The sequence below is a fragment of the Stegastes partitus genome, unplaced genomic scaffold (assembly GCF_000690725.1).
Source record: "Stegastes partitus isolate 25-593 unplaced genomic scaffold, Stegastes_partitus-1.0.2 Scaffold1608, whole genome shotgun sequence".
NCBI classification, from domain to species: Eukaryota; Metazoa; Chordata; class Actinopteri; family Pomacentridae; genus Stegastes; species Stegastes partitus.
In genome coordinates, this window is record NW_007579339.1 from 111,452 (window position 1) to 134,319 (window position 22,868).

At 39.5% G+C, this 22,868-nt stretch overlaps 1 protein-coding gene across 1 annotated transcript in view; it reads right to left on the reverse strand.

Annotated features, from left to right (window-relative positions):
- Positions 1 to 17,143: 17,143 nt before the first annotated feature.
- The window catches only part of slc27a6 (solute carrier family 27 member 6), a 25,488-nt gene continuing 19,763 nt past the window's right edge, over positions 17,144 to 22,868 (reverse strand). The window contains exons 6-10 of the mRNA XM_008300925.1: positions 22,620 to 22,710; positions 22,313 to 22,511; positions 21,069 to 21,166; positions 20,316 to 20,446; positions 17,144 to 18,253 (exon numbers count right to left, since the gene is read on the reverse strand). Coding sequence (XP_008299147.1) covers positions 18,077 to 18,253; positions 20,316 to 20,446; positions 21,069 to 21,166; positions 22,313 to 22,511; positions 22,620 to 22,710 — 696 coding nt within the window. The 3' untranslated portion in view covers positions 17,144 to 18,076. The remainder of the gene's footprint in view (positions 18,254 to 20,315; positions 20,447 to 21,068; positions 21,167 to 22,312; positions 22,512 to 22,619; positions 22,711 to 22,868) is intronic.

Sequence of the window (22,868 nt, forward strand, 5' to 3'; positions counted from 1 at the left end):
AGTATTAATCTACAATATAGAAAAAATTAAAATAAAAAACATTGAATGAGAATTTCTCTAGTCAGAAAACTCCACACTCTTCCTCATTCAGTTCTCTAGCTGCTGTACCCTTTCACAATTTGCTGTAAGATGAGAAGTGTACCACATGTTTTGCCCCCAGAGTTATTTCTGTTGTGTAACTCAACAGGTCTGCAAATGGACCCCTGCAGTGTCATCTATACCAGTCAGAAGGGACTGCCCTTCATGACCTTCAGTGTCAGTCAGCAGAGATGTGTTAAATATTCACCTACCCAGGGAATGTCAGTGTGTTTCAAGCAAACTTTAGGCAAATAGAACAGTCATTGGTTACTTCTTTAACATGAAAACATGGATGACGCCAATAAGCTTAAGTGTCGGTTGATAGTTTTGGTAATTGTACACTGCCATATTCACACCCATCACTAAATTGATGACGTATTATTTGGTAATTTGATGTTAATGAAGTACTTCTACCACTACTCAACCTAATTCTGACAGATATAGATGGTCCAAACTCAATACAGTGACTGTGGCTTTGTGGTCATTTTCGATTTTAGTGGTTCTTTTCTATTTGCTATTGTTCTTTTTGGAGGTCATTTCTATTTATATTATTATTTTGCATATCTTTACTGTCATTTGTCTATTTATATCTTGTTATGATGGTTTTCTTTATATTAGTTTTGTGTCTCTGTAGTAACATTGTTTTTAAGGTCATAGCTTTTGTTCAAACGTTATTTGAAATGGTCTGTGATGAAATGTTGAAAAGCAAATCTGTGGAATATTTTAAGAGGAGAATATTCATTTCTGCTCTGCAGGTGGATGAACACGATATCTTATCCGAACCTCCCAGCAGAGTGCTGTGTTTCATGGCTGCAATGGTGTGTGCAGTTTATGTATCATCAGTGGTTTGTTTGTTTTGGCCATATTACTGGCCTTTCTGTTAACCGGGTACTGTGACTTTCACTTAGGACGACTGCACTCTACCTGCTTCCAACATCTGAACAGAGTTCATTATCCACAAGGTGACTGTTAAGCTGTGGTAAGACACAGGAGTGCTCGAAATGTGGAAAAGATTGTGAAATACTAAACAAAAATAGAGTAGAAGATAGTCCTCCACCCATTCTGTGAGAGGAAATAGGTCTCAGAATTAAAGACAAGTTTTGAGACCTTTAAAATGTCTATTGATCAACCAATCTATGTTAATCTTAGGTTCTGCAACAAAATTGATCTCACTGATCAAGCCTATTTGTGGATTTTAAAGTTGGAGGCATATCAATATGCAAAATCAGAAGCCAAGCTGAGCATTATGTCTGTGTAGAGGCTCAGTCATCCTGGTAATGGTAATCCTGGAGCGTCAGAAAGCAACTGGACTTCTCTTTTAGGTTTTTGGAGATGTTTCAACATTCATCCAATAGGGGTTTTCTGTTCTAACTGACTGATAAGGAGTTTCAAATGTTTATAGACACTCCAGCTCCAGTAGACCTTATCACACCCACAGAAGCAGCCATTTGAAATAACAGTCTGTCAGAAGTAGAAGCAGAACAGCTCAGGTTGAATGTATCAGCAGCTTTCTCCAGTGCTAAAGTACCTCCTTCCAATCTCACATCCCAGGAAAGGAAGGCTGTAGGGTCTCTAAGCAAAGATAAGAACATCACGATCCAGTCAGCCAACAAAGGTAAAATGGCATTACTGGGCAGTTCTGCTTATGAGGCCATGACATGAGATTCCACAAACAACCATAAAAATGAAGATCATAGACTGCCTAGAGTTGGAAAAAAAAAAAAAAAAAAGCCATTGACCATCCTTATGAGCAGCTTTATTCTGGAGGAAACACACCATGCATGTGTGTCTTCCAAACACACAAGGAAAGGAACACCACTGGGACCTATCAGCAGCAGCATCAACTTCATCACCTACAACATTGCAAAAAGACTCCAAGACAACTCTGTACAGGACAGAACTAACCTAACCCCCAGCTAGATCTGCACCCTATCCCTATGGCTATCCCAACTAGGTCTTTATCAAAACACAGCAAACAGAGAAGAAAGATGAACAGGAAGTACAATGCCATCATTCCATGTGTAACTGGTGTGCCTGAGAAACTCAGAGGGATTTTCTCCAGACACAACGTATCAGTTCACTTCGGACCCAGTATTACCCCTAGAATAAAACACACACGTACACATACACACAAGCAGAGCAACGCTGTATATGTAGCACAATACAGCAAAGAGTGCATAGACCTGTACATAGAGGAGAACAAACAACAGCTTCACAGGACGACACAGGAAAGCAGCTCCTCAGGACAAGACTCAGCAGTTCACCAGCATCTGAAGAATATGGGACATTCCTTTGAGGGAGGCAATATATACATTTTGGACACAGAGGACAGATGATTTGAAAGAGGAGTGAAGGTAGCCATCTATGTCAAACTGGATCAGCCATCTCTAAACAGAGGAGGGGGCCTACGCCACCATTAATCTAGCACCAACACACGTGGACAAAATCGTTGGTACCCCTCGGTTAATGAAAGAAAAACCCATAATGGTCACAGAAATAACTTGAATCTGACAAAAGTAATAATAAATAAAAATTCTATGAAAATGAACCAATGAAAATCAGACATTGCTTTTGAACCGTGGTTTAACAGAATTATTTTAAAAAATAAACATATTTTTGTAAGATTCTACAATGTTGTCGTAGGTCAATATTCTACAATGACGTCATAGGTCAATATTCTACAATGATGTCATAGATCAAGATTCTACAATGACGTCATAGGTCAATATTCTACAATGACGTCATAGGTCAAGATTCTACAATGACGTCATAGATCAAGATTCTACAATGATGTCTCAAGATTCTACGATGTTGTTGTAAATCAAGATTTTAGAATGAAACAGGCCTGGACAAAAATGATGGTACCCTTAACTTAATATTTTGTTGCACAACCTTTTGCACAATATCTGTAACTATCAATGAGACTTGTGCACCTCTCAGCAGGTATTCTGGCCCACTCCTCATGAGCAAAGTGCTCCAGTTGTCTCAGATTTGAAGGGTGCCTTCTCCAGACGGCATGTTTCAGCTTCCACAGATGTTCAATAGGATTTAGATCAGGGCTCATAGAAAGTCACTTCAGAATAATGCAATGATTTCCTCTTAGCCATTCTTGGGTGTTTTTAGCTGCTCTGTGTTTTGGGTCATTATCCTGTTGCAAGACCCATGACCTGCGACTGAGACCAAGCTTTCTGACACTGGGCAGCACATTTCTCTCTAGAACACCTTGATAGTCTTGAGATTTCATTGGACCCTGCACAGATTCCAGACACCCTGTGCCAGATGCAGCATTAACCGAGGAGTACCAACAGTTTTGTCCACGTGTGTATAAATCATTTATAAAGTCTCTCCTCAGAAAGTTTCACCATCATTAACATCTTGAGTCACTCTGACATGGCAGATTCATATCCTTTGTTGTGTAAACTGGCAGCTCCACCACCATGATTGCAGTCCTTGTTGGTGGACCACCTAGTTGCACAAACAGTCACACGTGGATGCAGGTGAGTCCTTGGTTGTTATTGAATCATTAGCCAGATGAGCTTCAGTGACTATACAACTCTGAAACACCTCATCAGTCAGTTTGAACTGAAGAAGCCTCATGGATGAAAATGAAACGTCTTCAGGAGAAGTCTAGTTGATTTCTACTTCAGCTCCTAGGAGCTGGAAAGAGTTCCAGAGGGTGGCAGCAATTAGAGAAGATTTTATCACCACAGTTTTGGTGTTTGCCCTTTCAGAGAATGCAAAGAGAATCTCAATCAGCTGACTGTATGTCTTGTGCTGTTATGCGGTGGTGCAGGAAATCAGAGAGGAAGGAGGGGGCATGCTGTGGTGTTGGAGGGCATTGTAGATGAGAGGGTGGATCTTGAATTAGATGTGATGGGGGATGGGGGGTGAGCAAATAAAGCTGCCGAGTTTTTGTTATGACAGGTCGGGGAACCCAGGTGCAGACACAGATTAGACAGACAGGTGAAAGGTTCAACAGAGTTTATTAAATGATGGAGTAAACAGAAACCAATATAGAGGGAGGAAGCTAAGCTGAGGGGAGGAAACCGAACAGGGTAAACGAGAGTGAATTCAAAAACTGGATGAAACTATAAAAACTCTGGAAAACTCTAAACTATGAACAGAGAGGAAACCTAAGAAATCTTAAAATGAAATAACTAAGCTACTCAACCAAACAGGGATACTCACAGACAGACTTGCAGAATCTGACAAGGGCAGGTACAGGTGGGTTGAGGCAGGATCAGGGCAGCAAGCGTGTTACAGAAGCGGGGGGGTTTAAGCGGCGGTGGCTCAGGGAGGGCAAACAGGAGACAGCTGGGGGACCAACAGGAAAACAGGGTTTCAGTGTCTATAGTCTGGCAGTGAGTGGTGGAATGAGCTGAGTCTTTATGGGACTGAGATGATTGCAAACAGGTGAGCTGATCCCCACAGCTGTCTCCAACACCTTCAATCAGGCTGCAAGCAGTGCTGCATGGATTGAGAGGATGAGCAAGGAGGAGAGAGAGAGGTAGAGAGAAGGAGGGAGAAGAGAGGAAGAGAAAATAAACTGAAAAATACAAAAAAAAAAAAAAACAGGGTCAATAACAGCCACAGATGAAAATATTCTTCATCCACACTGAGCAGATGCAAAATACAGCATACTGCAGTGTGTTGTATGTGTGGTGATCGCATTCATCTGATGGAATAAAAGAGAAAAAATGCAGTTGACACAGATAGATATCAGTTCAATGTATTTCCCTGAAGGCCACAAAGATTCAAAACGAAGGAAAATATGACAGTGCAATCATTGGTCATTATTTAGCCCTTTAGTTTACATATTAGCACAACCTATTGAAAGTCATATCCTCATCCAAACCATTGACAATGTAGCCTAAACCATAGAAATCTGCTCCTACTTTTGATATTCAAAAGAAAAAGAGCAAAGTAGTGACTTGCACTGACATTAAACTAACACCTAATGCAATGAACAATTAAATAAAACAATGAAATGTGAGAAAAAGTTTAGTATTTAAACTGATAAAACTTTGGCTTCAAGGGTCACTCTGACCTCACAGAGCAGTGTAAGACTGTTAGCACATAGTTGGGAGGCCACTCACATTCCCAGCAAACAGCCAAGCTAAAGACAATGAGACTTGGAATAAAAGAAACAACTGACGCAGGTCCATGAGAGCTGAAGGGAGCAGAACTAGAATTTAAATTGGTTTTAATCAAGGTGTGGATGATTTGATGAAAACAGACTGGTTTGATTGGACAAATGTTTCATGATAAATTGAAGCTTCAGGCATCATTATTCATTCAGCATGTTATAATTTGGGTTTTCCACAGAACCCCCTGAAGTCCACCTGTGAAACTTTTCTTTACCCTCATCTTAGTTTGTTCCTGTAAGCGTTCCAAGACACAAAACTCTCACCTGTTCATGGGAAAGTGCATGTTTGAAAGAACTGATTATGAGCATATTTGATGACAGTAAATTGTAATGTTCGACAACATTCTCATCCATGTGTTTCATTCACACAAAAAAGTTGCCAAAAAGTAAAAAATATGAATTGGCTATTGATCAGAGCAACACAGTGTATCAGGAATAATGAGGGAATGATTTTTATTTATTTATGTGACCTTTATTTTACCAGGTAAAAATGTCTGAGAACCAGTTCTCATTTGAAAACATGACCTGACCTGATCTGACACGTTAGATAATAAAAATGTCATAGCACAGTGGTGCAGTGGCACCGTCGCCCCACAGCTAAAACATGCTTTAAGTCTCTGTGTCAGCTGGAATCTTTCTGTGTGGAATTTGCATGTTCTCCCTGTGCCAGCATGGGTTCTCACTGGGTTCTCCAGCTTCCTCCCACAGTCCAAGAACATGATGAGATTAACTGGTGATTCGAAACTGTCAGCAGGTAAGTGAGAATGCTCGATTGTATGTCTCTGTGTTAGGCCTGTGATGACTTGTGACCTATCCAGGGCATAACCTACCTTTGACCTAAGTCAGCTGGGATAGACTCCAGCCCTTCCACAACATTCCACATTTCAAAAAAATGGTTAGATGGTTTTCGTAGTGATTGGTCATGTTAATGTGAAATTCAACATGAAACAGAGATTATTATTTTATAGCTGGTGTTACACTGTCAGGTCTGACAGTGGTTGATTATGGAACAGAAACATGTATAAAAATATATAGCAAAAAAAAATCCCTCAACTGCCACAATGACAATAAAGTCAAAGAGGGTACAAACTAATTTAAGATTGCTGCGGTTTTTTCTTTTTTGTGTGTGTTTTATATGATTTTGGTAGGAGTTTGCATGTTCTCCCCGTGCAACAAAATCTTCCATGATAACAGAGAGGTTAGAGTGCATACCACATGAACAGTCTTAGAGAATGTAAAAAAAAAAGTAATGCATGTAAAAAATAACATTGGTTGCGTTTAACCACAATAATTGCATCCCAAGCTTAGCCACATTGTCTGACTCTGCCACGGGATAACAACAGCACAAACTTATTTACCTCAGTGGTAATGAGGAAAAGGTCGCATCTCTGAGTCTCCCTGGACAAATAAAACAGAACTATCTTTATGGAGAGACACCTCTGAGGGGAATGCTTTTATTTCAAATTGGGTGAACTGACCCTTTAACTTTTAGCACGCAATACTCAGTGTTCCTAAAATAGATACAAGCTTTATTGGCATTAGCTTCACATGAAACACCAGAATGAGGGAAAGGAAAAAAGAAACTTTCACTTTTCAGCACACAGTGTTCAGACTTAACCTTACTGAAAAACACAACCAACAACACAACCAACAAATGAGCTCAGAGAGGGTCACTGCCACTGCAACTGCAGGCAGGCAGAGTGGAAAGTTTTTTTCAGGATACACTTGGCTGCTTGTTGTGAACTTACACACATGACAGCACAACCAGCATTTATCCTTCCAGCTGGAGCATGGAGTGTTGAGATCAATGGCTGAACTTTGAATCACAGTAAACATTATGGATGTAAATATTGACAGTGCTCTATAGATGAGAAAATGTCAAGGAAGACTCCTGAAGGTATGTTCAAGCAGACGTTAGTGAGTATTCAGTGTTCAGAGGAGCTGCAGGACGTCCTGACACACACGCTGCACTCAGATCAGTCTAATGCCCTTAGACAGTTTGACAAATACAAAGACTCGCTCGTTTTAAGCTTATTTTGCCTTGAGGCTGTCTTTGAATTAAACGCTGTGTATCAGTATTGGTAAATGGTACCTGGTCTGCACCTATATAGCGCTTTTCTACCTTAGTGCTACTCAAAGTGCTTTACAATGTTTCTCATTCACCCATTCACACACATTCATACACCAATGGCGACAGAGCTGCCATGCAAGGTGTTGCCTGCCATTGGGAGCAACTTCAGGTTCATTGTCTTGACAAAGGACACTTCGACTGTGGAGGGGCGGGGATCAAACCAGCAACTTTACTATCAGAGCACAACCGCTCTACCTGAGCCACAGCCACCTATGTATTGTCAACATAGACCCAGCCACCACTACACCCCAGGCAGGAAATGTGTGTGTGTTTGTATGTGTGTGTGTGTGTGTGTGTGTTCCTTAAAATTACATCTGCTTTTATTATTAATTAATGAAGTTATCGTCCCAGTTAATTGCTTATCAATTTGTGATAATTTTGCACGTTTTGTTTTTCCAATTTATTTCTTTTTTCTTTTTTCATTTTTTTTTTTTGCGCAACTCACTTGTGAATCCTTGATTCTGTTTTTGTCCAAACCACAGGCTAAAGTAAGTTATTCACCTTGTGCAAATCAAGTTCTGTTTTGTTGTGTCCTTCCTCCACCTTCCTCCCCTATTCTGAATGACCTAGTGATAACCAAATCGAATATGCTGGGTCAACGCAACGCAAAGAAAAAGAATTTAAAGTTTCACTTCATCAAATGAAATAGTTCTATCAACCTACTGAAAAACTATTTTGGTGTCCCAAAGCTTTGTGAACTGTGCACAGCTGGTACTAATGACAATGATGTCATCAATGGGTGCCATTTTCTCTTCAATCCAATGCTACAGTTGGTCATGGGGGCACCTAAAGCCACACAGTCAACAACAAACAAAATAAACAGACCAAAAAACACAAAAATATTTTTTCTCTTTCCTAACTCAACTCTCCAGTAAGACAGATTTCCAAGTTCTAAAATATCTGCTTCTGCCTTCTCATGTTTGTGGTGCTCATCACAAGGTCCATTCAGTAGATTATTTAATTCACTGACAAAAGAGATGTAGCTGTTCTCATCAGAAGATGGAGTTACCTTGGGACCATGAACTTTTAGATGTTATGAAACACAGGACCCAGGTGCAGGACTCAAACTAGATGAGGAATAAAAGGCTAGAGTTTAGAGTACAAACTGTAGGGGGACAGAGGACCAGAAGAAACCGGTTTAAGCTGGGAGACATGGGATGTAGGATGATCCCTCTAAGTAATAATTTCAGCCTGAAAGCAGATGAGATGAGCGAACTGACAAGGCTTGGATGTGGTCGGTAAAATTGAACTCAGCTTTTAAAAAAAAAATTCATTAGCCACAATTAGTTCATGATTTAACAAAGGGGGCAATTACTTTTTCACATAGAGCCAGGTAAGTTTGAATAGCTTTTGTCCCTTAAAACATTAAATCATCATTTAAAAACTGCATTTTGTGTTTACTTTGGTTATCTTTGTCTAATATTTAGATTTGTTTGATGGTTTTAAACATTTAAGAGGGGGAAATATTCAAAGAAAATAAGAATTTCGAGCAAATACTTTTTCACTGCACTGTACAAAGAAAGTAACTTTCAAAATAAAATAGAAAGTGAAAACAAAAGGGACAAACAAACAAAAGGAGACAGGGAGGGAGGCACAGAAGACATATGCAAACAGTGGCTTAGATCTGCATCTTGTTGGAAAATAAGACTTAAGAATTTGCCTGGCTCACCAATATCTTCAGTTATTCATCAGCCTGATCGTTTGGTCACACAGGGAAGCTTTATAGTGTTACAACTGGTTCGCAACAAATGACGGATATGCTTATAAAGTTATACTGAAACTCGCTGAAATTTGTTAAAGAAAAACAACAAGTCACAATGAGGCATGGTCGTCAAAATCAGTGGTGTTTGAGAGTGTGATGGCAAGGCACACCAGCACAAAGTACATGGGCATGCATGGCTGGGCAGATAAGAAGAGAGATCTGGTGACTCAAGAGGCAGGCTTAAATTGCTGAGTAACACTGGCCAGGTGTACACAGTTAATAACATGGACCAAGGCCACCTAGTTGTAATGCAGAAGTGCAGAGGAACCCTGTACAGTCTGACCAAACAATAGGTAACTGGATCTAAAGCCTGTCCTCTCTTAGACGATCTCTCTTGAGGCTAAGAATGAGGACAAACCCTTTCTGTTGATTTGGGTACAGTACACAAGTAAAATGGACTTTGCTGGGGTTTGCTGAAAAGGCTCCAAGGCGCCTTGGCCTGACAGATGAATAATTGTGATCAATGTGCAGTTGTGTTAAAAACAAGATGAAAAATCTGACCCCTGAACCAACTGAATAACCATGGATACACCAAAAATGTTTTAAAAACTGACAGCGCAAGTACAACAGACCAAGCTGCAACACAGTGTAAGGGATATGCAGCTGGGTACCTTGTGCATTGGCATATCAGTGTTAACAGGTAATTAGCACCAGATTTTGATGGAGATAATGGGTCTCCAATATCAATAATAAGGCAGATTTCCGGTTGAAGTTGCACACAGTGGAGCAGGCTTCCAGCTCTGATTTGGCTTACTGGTCAGCTGGTATTCATGTCATGATTTAATGTACGCACAAACATCTCTTCAGTCGAAACCAAAAGAAGTATCTCAAGATGTGATTGCATGTCTTTCTAATGTCCAAGTGGCCAGATTCTCATCATGGGCAATCTGTAACACCATACTGCGAAACCTGGAAGGCACAACAATTTGTTAGGTAGGTTCTCCAACAAAATGTTCCCCCTAAGCCACCCACTTTCTCATCAAAATATCATTCTGAATAAAATAGAACTGAATCGGGTTCTTCGCCTCACCAGAAGACACCTCACTCCAACAAAACCTTGAGAAAACCATCAGTATGCTGCTCTGACATAAAATCAGTGAGAAACTGACCAAGGGACATCAGGACGTCTTAACTGTGTGCACTTCTTTGCCTCAGCACAGGCCCTAAACTCTTCAGGAAACTCACCATCATTCTTGTCAGGCCCACTACTAACCACAGGTGCATAAGTAATGACAGCAAGAGGGGTAACATCAGCCCACACTCTACTCCCAGCTATATCATCACCTAAAATCATCGTCACACCATCCAAAGGCAAAGTAGGACACATACCAGCTTCCACCTCACTCTGAAACAGAACACATGATTTTATGCTGAGGTAGCTGCATAACCTTGAAGTCCATCACAAGCACTAAATGAACCTGTAAGTTTGATCTGAAAATGGTTAGGCATATGCTAAAATGAATGAGTCAAAAGCACCAGTGTCCCTTGTCCACTTGTACCTTCTCATCTGTTCCTACCAGAGAAACAAAGCTTTTAGTGATGAAGGCCAAGTCAAAATCCAGGTGTGGACCAAACAGATGTGTGGGCCAGACCTGATGTCCGGTGCATGTCATCAGCAAAGCAAACCAACACCAGGAACATGAGAATGCATGACTGGGTAGAAGAGAAAAGAGATCTCTTAACTCAACAGGCAAGCTTAAATAACCTTGGGACACTGGCCAGGTGTACCCAGTCAGAGGATGATTTCAAGCTCCACTCAGGCAGAGACCTGCAAGAAGAACACAGGACCAAGGCTTTGGGGGCATAACAATAGGAAGTTGTCAGACTGACTGCAGTCAATGCACTCATCAGTCCAAATTTTGCAAAGATGTTCAGCCGAAGTTTGTTGAACTGCTGCTAACAGGACCTCATGATTCCACTTGGAATCAGTGGCTGAAGTTCAAAACCCTAGAGAATATTCTGCTACGCTCATATTCCCCTGGTTAAGACTTAACAAGTCCATAGCCACTTTGCCACTGGGACCTGGTGGTCAAACGGTTTTCTCATCAGGAAATTAAACTCACCATAGGAGCGAGACGCTTCCATTGGGCAGCACAGATATAGACCCAAGCATAGGGCTCAGAAACCAGATGACAAATTAAAAGGGTGAACTTTATTGTACAGATGCAGAATGTGCAGTAAGGACAGGTTTTCTTCCGGTTATTACTAAGGTGAAGGGGAGTGCAGAGTAAGAGTGAGCAGGGCTTGTGTCAGCTGGCTGACAGAAGGTAAATATCAACCAGGGGAAGAAAACTGACCTGACTGTGGTTCTCAGGAAGAAGTTGATGTAAACAAACAGCAGTTGAGCATCTTGTAGTTGGCAGCGCAGGCAGAGTTGGCCATAGTATTAATACCACACAGGAAAACTGAAAGATCAAGCAGAGAATGAAGTGAAAATCCTGCATAGACACACTGCGGGGTATTGATTATTGGATCATCCTCGTATGCAGACTGCATTCCAGTATCCATTCTACTGTACCACATAGTATGCAAGAAAATGATTTAGTATGTCCCAATGCATAGTTCTGGCAATTCTGATTCAATCACAATCCTGTGCACAGTTAGGTCACATACGTTGGTCATTTTGTAATACAGACCGCAAAGGTCAGAGTTTAATGTGTATTATGATGACAAAGTAGTCTGTCCCAGTAATATGCATTCTACATGAAACACTATCTACTTAATGAGGGCAGCAGTATTTAAAGTAAAAAGAAAAAGTGAAATCTGGAACTGTGGGATCAACAGAAGACACAGAGCAGGTAAAGGGAGAGAGACCTGGTCGCATCCATGGCAGATATTGGAATTTCGATTTTGTAGCACTTTTGGGACTTCGAGTCCGTGCTGGGTTTAAGGTAGGGCTTCAGTACTCATTCTTTTCTCAGCAGATAAAAAAGCATTTCTGTTGGTCATGTTTGCAAGTTTCCATAATATTAGTAGTTCTACTTACTCTGACAGTTGCAGTTGTAACAAAAAATGAACTGTCTGAATATCCAGCACCATTCTGGTATTCATTTTCTTATATGGACTCCTAATCTTTTCTTGACACCTTCACAGGATCTCTCCTATTACACCTGTGCCTTTCCTGTTGCGATATGTCAAAATATCTGCTGTGAAAAAGCTTTAATGTGCATGCTGGCTCTCTGTCACATTGTCATCACTGTGATGGTTTTCTGAGCCAAAATGTGTTCTGTGCAAAAGAACTACAGAATGCTTCTAAGCATAGTAATACAACATATCACAGAAAGTGAGTCATCACTGAGTCATCAGTCAAAATAAAACACAACTTGGAGATCAAAATCATGGAAATGCAGTTAAGAGACAACACCCCAAACATGACATTTAAATTGATAGTGTGTTTGTGAATGCACAAGATAGATGGAGTTTTTTTTTTTTACCATCAGTAAGTGACTTAAATGACTCAGTAAATCCCATTGAGCTTAGCCTCATTAGTAGTTAAATACATATCATCTGCTGTCTGCTGTGTAACAGTTCAAAACATTTTGGTGCCATCTGCTGCTCAAAAGCAGTGTGACAACAGTAATCACACATTTTGCTTTAATGCCCCAACCCCAAATGATGTTACCCACTTTATCTGTAAGTACATACATAGTGCAACTGTGGCTCCTGGTCATGTTGAGTTGTCAGGAGTTATCTACCAAAGAGAATCTAAACGTCTCAAAATGGCTTCATCTGTGTAACTGTTCATATTGTCCAATAAAACCAAACAAATACAGAAAACTCCAACAGCTGAACGCAGCCCTGTGCATCAGAACTTTTGTTCTTCTTTCCTCTCCCAGTAATCACTACATTGTTGCTCTGATTGACTGTAAACCCGTCCACATGAACTAAACTGCACATAAAATGCACATGTAGAAAGCAGTTAAGACTAGCTCCATGTTCCTTCTACCACTGCATGTAAATTGATCAGAAATAGCAATTAAATGGAGCTTGTTTACACTGTGGCATTGCCCTTTTGTAAAAATAAAATATGTGAATCCATACCCTAACAGCTTTAGTAAAAAGCAACTGGACTTTTCTTTTAGGTTCTTGAAGACGTTTCACCTCTCATCCAAGAGGTTTCTTCAGTTCTAACTGACTGATGGGGAGTTTCAGAGTGTTATAGTTACTCCAGCTCACATGGCTAATGGCCCATTAAAGACCAAGGACTCACCTGCATCCAGGTGTGAACTGTTGTGAAACCAGGTAGTTCAACAGTAACAACAGTAATAACGGTCATGGAGCTGCCAGTTTACACAACAGATGATGTGAATCTGCCATGTCAGGCATGACCCAAGATGTTAATGATGGCAAAACTTTCTGGGTAGAAACCTTATAAATGCATTCTCGGTACTTGGTAGGTGGTGTTGTAGTTCCCCTCCTCTGTTTGGAAATGGCTGTTCCAGACTTGATGGTTTCCTTCACCCCTCTCTCAAATTAGCTCTCTTCCTTGTACTTCATGTTAGTGATGCTAAGGTCCTGTCAGGTAAAAATACGACAAGTAATTTAGTAGAATAACTCTTGTCTCTCACTATATGAGCTCACCTTGTCTTACAACTCCAGTAACATCATCAGGAGATTCAGAGGGACCTACTGCTGCTCCACTGTCTGAGGCTGTTTCTGACTGGGGGCCATGTGGCTTCATGATGTTAAGCATTGCAGACTAATACTGATGGATAATATTACATGGCATTGTTGCTATGATACCATAACCATACAGACATTTTTATCAACTTGCCTCTTCTCTAATCAGCACTGTGGTGGCTGGACTAAGAATCAGTGAGTAAATTCAAACTGAAATAGGAAAAGTCTGTGGCAGAGAGCAAATATTTGGAAAAGTTTTCATAGAAATAACACCCTGTGTAGTGAAATTTTATGAAATTCTGTCACTGTATTGGTAAAATTGCTTTGCAGTCAACAACTATATCTTTATTGATAGAGCTGCTAAAGTTGGGAAAAAGTCAGATCCTACACAGGCTCTTTAAAAAATACCAGGTTTAAAATGAGATCAACATAGCTAATGTTTGAAATGCAGCAGTATTTATTAGTTGGAGCTCACCCTGTCCATTTGGTCAGTCGGGTTATAAATTCCATCATAGCTGTATGTTAGAGGCTGTGTGACAGCAGATGAAACAAAAGTCCATGTTACAGCAGTATGTATGAACAAAACAAAGCAAGTGCATTAAACTCATCATTCAAAGTGTGATGTTGGTTAGCAGAAGGAATTAGCTACTACTGTAAAATACGTACATTTTTAACAATCATGTAGAAAGCTGACACTCAGAAACAACTAAAAGAAATTGCCTGACATTAACCTGACCAGTACAGCTTAGGGAAACGAGACTAAGCATGTTTTACAATCCACATAAATTTACTGTTACTTTCTGTTGCTATCATTACTATCTCTGCACACAACAGTGATCTGAGAGAAAATCTGGGAATGAAAAAAAATCTGATCATGTCTACACATCTTGGGAAGACACAAAAAATAGAAATCGTAGAATTATTTCTTCCATCGCATAACAATATTTTCAATTTTTTTATTGTTATGTACTCAAATAAAAGTGACGTGCATGATTAGATTGTAGAAATCAAAAAACAAAGCACCTGAGCTGCACTTCAGACATAAGCATTAGGATGTGAACAGTGAAAGTCAGGATGGCTCAGTTTTGTGACTGGCTTAGCTTTGCCATGTCAGAGGTATGACAGTGAACACTGGAGGGAGCTGACAGTCCTGCTTCCAATAGGATGACAGAACCTTAGCAGGTTGTCTGATGCTGGAACCAGATGACTCCTGATTCTCAATCACAGTGTATTCCACCTGTTATTCAGCCAATACTTAGTTTGTCTCGCTTAGGGCAGGGCTGCTGTGCTCATATCTGATAGGCTACGTTGGAAAAGTCAGATGAAGATTAGGTTTGTTCACAAGTCAAGCTCTGCTATGATCGCAAGAATTGTTTTTCAGAGATCAGATCCAGATGAGCAATATCATGTATCTTGAGATGTAGCTTGTAACTGGGTTAAGAGACGAGCTAATTATGTCAGGAAAGAAAAAGACTTTTTTTTTACTTTTTACTCAAATTCTCTTTTCATTAATTCAGTCTTAAGAGTTTACTATATTTTCAATACTTAATGGTGCAAGATTTTATATGGAATTATAATGATTCGGTAGATTTGGTTGTATCTACATGACATAAGCATAGACTGTATATAAAGGTGAACAGAGCCTCTGGGTCTGAGAAAGTGAAGCCTTAAACCTGCATTCTTTCTAACAGCCAGCAGGGGGCGACTCCTCTGCATGCAAAAAGAAGTTTGATTGTATAGAAGCCTTTGATACAATGACTTTACTTTTCACTTGATCTACTACCTCAGTAAACATTTCCTATTGAGCTTATTAATTGTGAGTTTCAAGTGTCCTTCATGGTGTACATACAGTTGTACAATTATGGTCCCATTTACAAGAAATCAGATGGTCGATTTCAGAGCATGGCTACCTTGTGATTGATCGTATTGGTGTGCATGGTGTCATCGGGTTCTCAGTCAGATTATCTCCTTCCTCAATAAGTCCAGTTTCATAAAGGGAAGACGGCGAGAATCAAATGCTAAAGTAAAGGCTTCAGAATGGTAGTCCACAAACCAGTGGGCAACATTACAGTGGCTACATCCATGTTTAAGCATTTAACAGTCTAAGGAAATACATAACAGAAATGTGTTCGCTCTGAAAACCAGACAGGCATGTGCGCACTTGTCACAGGGGTTATAAAGGGAAATCAGAGTTTCTGTGATGGCTCAGACAGTCTGGAGGATGCTGCATGATGAAACTTTTCTAAAGAACACAGACAGAAGCCTGATGACACTGGGAGTACACTGTTTAGACGGATGAGACCAAGATAAATTTGTTCAACTCAAATGGGGTCCAGCATATTTGGCATGAACCTGGTCAGGACGACCACAGTGAATGAATAGTCCAGACAGTGAGGTGGCAGTGTGATGATGTGGGGCTGTACAAATTCAAAAGATGTTGGGAAGATGACATTTATCGATGGTGCTGTGAATGTCTGTGAATAAACCAAAATACAGACTGACTAGATGACGTCTAAAGAAGATTCAAAGCACACTGCAAAAATCATACACCGCAAAAAATCTGGGACTTGCCAAGATTTAAAATCTTATTTTTAGACACAATAGATAATTTGGCTTGTTTTAAAAGTTATTTACTTATTTTTAGCCCTTGATTTTACAGTACAATCTTAAACTGAGCATTAAAAATCTTATTTCAAGATTCCTTATCAAGCAAAATGTATTTGCTGCATGGACAGATAATCTCACTAGTTTTAAGTCATTTTCTTCTGAAAATTAGTGTTTATGTCTTATATTTGGGCTACCCTTTTTTGCAGTGCACAAGAGTTTCTCAGGAAAGAAAAACTGAAAACTATGTTCTGGCTAAATATGCTGCCTTACTTGAACCCAACAGAACACCTTCAGGGTAGTCTAAAGAGGAAGGCAGAGCAACACAAGCCCTTCAAAGAGCAGCTGAAGAAAAGTCTCAGAATAATCGTACAATTTGTTCACACCACATAAACAACAGTAAACAGAGTTCACACAGTTCAACATGTTGCCTCTCTCTCTCTCTCTCTAAAGAAATTTAGCAGCACTTGGGGGAAAACAAACAAACAAACAAACAGGTAAACTAATAAAATAAATTAATAAATCATGGAATCAGAACTTCACAGCTTTAAAAAAAACCATAAATGGAAAAAAAATTGTTATGGCTTAATATCTGGGCACTTTTGGGCTTTCACAGTGAAAATCTCTCACAGGCTAGACAATATGTAATTGTTGATTCATAAATAAATGAGTTAAACACACAGAGTGTCTGCTGGTATTAGTCAGCGCAGTGTGGGAATTTGCAAAATAAAATCTGGCAGAATGCGTGGGCTAAAATCTGATTGACTTGTTGGATAAATGTAAAAAGAAAATCATCCATTCATACTGGTGTAATTAAGGCACTTTAATGAGATTTTAACGGAAGTATTGATGACCATATAACATGAAAACCATTTCTTCATTTATACCTTCAAAGGGTCTTCATTTATCAGTTAGCGAGGAGCAGTGGGATGGCTTTCATGAGATTTGGTCACTTTCAGGGTTGTTTCACCCCTTAAACAGCTCGTCAACCATGGATGTGGTTCATTAACTACCCTTCATATCATTTATTTATTAATTGGCCCCAAATTTGAGGCAAAATCCAGATTTTTCATCTTTAGTGAAAAGCTGAGGCTTGTTTAAGGTGTTTTTGTTTTTTTTATATTTGGTCAGTTTTAAGGTGTTTTTCAACCCCTAAAAGCAAATTAAGGGCAAATTATTATCATCAGTTATTCGGATAGAACTTCATATATGAAAGTTCTATTACTTATTCATTAATTCTTCCAATTCCTTATAATATTATTAACCTTTAGCTGAAATTTTTTGAAATGCCAAATTTAAACTACAATATCAAACCAATCAAAATCTTCTACATTTGTTTATTAAGTGTTTTAAAGAAGCTGTATTGTGTTGTTGTGTTTCATCTTTGTCAAACACATGGACAAATTAAAAAATAGTAGTTGCTGCTTTCAGATGGTGTTTGACGTGTTCATAAAATCAGTGGGTTGCTGTTTCATAGTAATACATTCAGATTCATATTATTTATCAGAAGCTTTTTTTTTTTTTTTTTTAGCAAAAATAACTCATTAGACTTCACTGTTTATGTTTTATACAGTCAGCTCATCATGATCCTCTTCTTTGTTGACAAGACGATGGCTTTTCATTCACTGCTGGCCCACTGGTTTCTAGTAAATGTAAAATACTGAAATAAGCAGAGCTCATTTTTATCCCTCATGTGGACTGTTTCCAGTTTCATTAGTCACTTGAGTTGGGAGCTCTACAACTTGCGTTCTCCAGTGATGATGCTCTGGTAGATCAGGTCTGTTAGAGGAATGTAGCTCTTCTGCTGGTAGTCCAACACAAAGAGAGGATCAGAGATTGCTGAGGGGTTAAAGCCACTCTGCACCAGCTGGAACTTCTGCTGCTTGAAGGTGCTCGTCATTTCCATGACCTCCTGAGGGGAGGAACAAAAACAGTCAGAACAGAATGAAATGAGTGTGACATCAAATATTACTGTTTAATGTATTGAACTATAGATCTGGATGTTAAAAAGAAAAAAAAAGAACCATGTTGCATTCAAGTCCCATGTGGAGTCTGTATTTTTAATACAGTAAATCTAAACTAATAGTGGATTAATTCTGCTTCAGTCATGATAGTTTTCAGAGCACTAAGGTAAGTCACTGGCACCAAATGGACACTAGATGGTGGAATACATATATCGACTGAGCATATAGAGCACAGAGAAGCTACAGCCATCCTCAAATGTATTCATACCCTCCCATTAAAGAAGGAAAAAAAACAGCTGTCACTAAAATAAGTTGAAATTGACAAAAGTAATTATACATAAAAATGTAATGAAAATAATGACACCGCTTTTGAATTGTGGTTCAACAGAACTAAAAAAAAAAATTATAATTTTTTAAAAAAGCAAAAGCAAAAGTGTGATGGGACCCATTTTGTTCAACAACCCTTTGACCCAATCACTGCAATCAGGTGTTTTCTGTAACTCTCAATCAGACTTCTACACCTGTTGACAGCTATTTTGATTTTGGCCGACTGCTCATCAGCAAAGTGCTCTAATTGGTCCAATTACTATTCTTAAATTATTCTTTTCAGCCATGATTCAAAAGCAATGTGTTATTTCACTAAATTATAATTTAGTAAATTTTTTATTTATTATTACTTTTTTCAGTTTCTAGTTATTTGAGTGACTATTGTGAATTTTGCCTTTTCTTTAATGGAAGGGTATGAATACATTTGAGGACTGTACTTCTGTCTCTTTGAGACTGTATTTTTATATATGTTCCCCCTCTCTGGTCTGCTCAGACTAGTAGGACCAGTAACTGATATTATCAGTGCACCCTGGAATCATCAAAACACATGTAGAAACATCCACTTTAAAGTTTCCCTCCTGGTTGTTGTTACTTCTCTCATTGGCTGCAGTGATCAGTGTAAAACATAGGTGCTAAAAGTTAAAGTTTCTCCTAATTACTTTAGAACTAATTTACTTTAGAAACCTACTTTGTGATTTTACTCTCAGATGATAACCATATGAGTGTTAAAGTTAAGACTGACACATCCCTTATTTTCTGGAGTTTCAGCTAATAAAGGAGCTACTTAACACTGCCCCTGACCCACAGTCAACACAAACTCTGTGGAAGTGATTTGATATGAGACAAAATTTGCCTGAATATAATTTTGCCATTTCCATTAGCTACACAGCTTTTTTCTCATTAAAATGCAGACAGTATTTAATGGACTATCCAGTGAATTCTAAACAGAAAAGAATTAAACGTTTTACAAAAGCCTCTGATCTACACTCACACTTAATCACTGTCTTGCTCTGGATACTGTGACATTTGGCTAGGAAGAACATCATCCTTCAGATTACAAAAAGACCCCTCTTATCTGAGTCTAATAGGATTTCTTTACTTAGGACAAGGGCTAAATAAAGCAACAGAAATGTTTTACAAGCAGTTTTCGTGAAGGCTGAAACAGCTGCAGTTACCTCATCCTTCAGTTCCTTCATTTATTATTTATGTGTATGAACACATTCTGATTCTGTTTGAATTTGAATTTGAATTAGAATTTGAATTTCCCTTCTGGGATAAATAAAGTATTTTTCATTTCATTCTATTTTTTGTTTTGTAAACTTGACCTTAACATTCTTCATGGAGGGCGAACCAACCTGATTCTGACCTATACCCGTTTCATGGTCATACTAGACTAACAGCAATACATAACAATACAGTTCCCCTTTTAGTATGTAGGTGCTGAAGTCTAGACAGCCTGCAGACAAACATAAAGACATGTTATCACTAACATTACTGCTGGCAAAAGATTATATTTAGGACTATTATAAACTAAAGTCAAGACTTGTAACTACTTTGAAAAGCCTTTTCTTTACAAAACAGAATTCTTCTTTATACCTTTTCAAGAGCTGCAGTTACATTGATTGTGAATTAACATAATACAGAACAGTTATTACAGTGCATCAGTGTGTCTCTGCTCGTTACCTGAAGTCTTATGAAGAGTGGACGAGCATACGCTGGTAGATCTCTCATTGCATGCTCAAATAGTTTCTTCCCATCGAATTTGTGGTCTGGTCTTATAATCATCGCCGCCATTCCTGCTCTGCCCTCATGCCCTGTGGAGAGCATCATTCATTGTAACCTCTGTTACCACTCTCCAGCTGAAGAATGGCACTAAAAAACACAGTCGGGCCCCAGCCTGGGCTTAAATAGCTGCAAATGACTGAATTCATAAGGTTGACAAATATATATATACAATCAGGAAGTGTTTTCCAAAAACACACACTGTATGTTTTCACAGGCTTTGCTATTGTGTTGCTAATTGAGACAAGCAGTATGTGGATAGGGCTGCAAGGTGGCTCGGTGGTTAGCATCACAGCAAGAAGGTCGCCGGTTCGTGTCCCGGTGAGGACACCTGGGATCTTTCTGCATGGAGTTTACAATGTTCTCCCCGTGCAGCGTGGGTTCTCTCCGGGTTCTCCAGCTTCCTCCCACAAGGTCCAAAGACATGTTGAGGTTAATTGGTGATTCTAAAATTGTGAGTATGCTTGGTTGTCTGTCTCTAAATGTAGCCCTGCGATAGATAGACTGGCGACCTGTCCTGTTCACCTGACCTGACCTGCCTTTGCCCTAAATCAGCTGGGATAAGCTCCAGCCCCCCGCGACCCTAGTGAGGATTAAGCGGTGTATAGATAATGGATGGATGGAGTACGTGGATAGCAGAGACAGATGCCATACCTGGTATTTCCACTCCATACACATTGACTTCTTGGATAAAATCAACTAGTCCAAGAGTCTCCGTCACCTCTGTCGTTGCTACATTTTCCCCCTTCCACCTGAAATTGGGAAAAATTGGATTTTAATCAAGGGTGCAGGTATAGTAAGGTTTGCAGAACATCCAGTACATGGCAGACTGTCAGAGTAGCCTCGAACCTGTTGTGCTAATGCAAAGCCTGCATCAACACCGGCTTTTATCCCTTTGCAAAAAGTGTCTAATCATAACTCCTCTTTGTTTGAATATCATCGCAGCAAACATCCTGAGACTGAAAGCATCTCCTGTTGTTTTGTTTTTTTAACATTCTCGTTGTTTCGTTCTGGAAAACCCTCTGAGAAAAACACTGAGGTTCTCAATGCTATTATCAAGAGTTCAAGGTAGTCAGATAAGACTGGTCCAGGGTCTGTGTATTTTTCTTTGCTCTGTTCTCAGTTACAATTCTTAAAATTCCATTCCTGATGGATTTGGCAACAATGAAAACGGGCAATAACACTGTCTGAGACACTAATAGTGAACTTAGAATTGAAAGCATGACAAAGATTAGGCAGTAACTTCTGTCTTTCCTCTCAAATCCATGTGTATTTATGCTGCGTTGTTCCCTGTGAGTTCTTTGTGAGCAAGTACAGAATCTGAACTGACTGGAAAACAAGTTTTTTGCTTTGCTAACATGTCCATATGCTGTTTTTTTCCCAACTAGAAGACACATTATTAATGAAATAAGCAGTCAACACCATGGCTGAGCATTTCCCCGTTAAACTGCAGTGTATCAATGACTTGTCTCACAAGCATGGATTCAGACTTCCAGAGTTTCATACATAGCTCTGTATTCTTCTGATTGGAACATTTTGTTGTTGTTTATTGTCGTGTAGTTTGATAGTGTTTGAACAGAGTTAAAGGTGAGCTGCTGTCCCCAATCTGCAGTAAATGGTTGTAATGACACTGCATGGGTTACTTCCTTTCAAACATGTCTGATTCAAAGGAGAAGTTTGTTGGATTTAGGGGCATCTAGTGGTGAGGTTACACATGCAACCAACTAAATACCCCCAGATTCACCCGCCGCTTCAAAGCATGTAGGATAAGCTAGGTGGCCACTAACAATGTGACTACAGATTAATTTGTTGTGTTCAAGCCCAGTCTAGCGAAACATCAGCCCTGGGGTAGATGCTTTAAGGTCCTAGTGAACAGTGTCAGTGTTATCCAACTATACCTGAAGGTGTCTCCCACTCTGTCTCTGAAGCAGATGAAGCCTTCCTGGTCTTCAGCCATGAGGTCGCCTGTATTAAAGTAGGCGTCACCTTTCGCAAACACATTTCTCATCAGCTTCTTCTCAGTCAGCTGCTTGCTTCCGGCGTAGCCAAAGAATGGGCTGAGGATGCTCACCTTAGACAATAAAAGCCCTGTTCCACCTGAAAAGAACAATGTGACACAAAGTCTAACAACAATATTTCTGGTAAAGTCAAATTTCATAGAAAAAAGAGTGAGTTTAACGAAATGTCCCCGAGTTTCAATCTTACCCTTTTCCACTCGTTGACAGAAACCATATTGATCTCTCACTGGTTCATCTTTCACCATGTCATACTTCACCAGATCATACTTGAACAGGAGCTGCACAAGATGTCAAAACAATAGAACAGTGTTACATGGCACAGAAATACAGTGCAATCTATGGAACAATCTGCCACAAATCAACTTCAGGTACCAACATTAGGGCTGCTGTGATGAGTATGTATAATCCATTGATCCAAAGAAAAATGGGTTTGAAA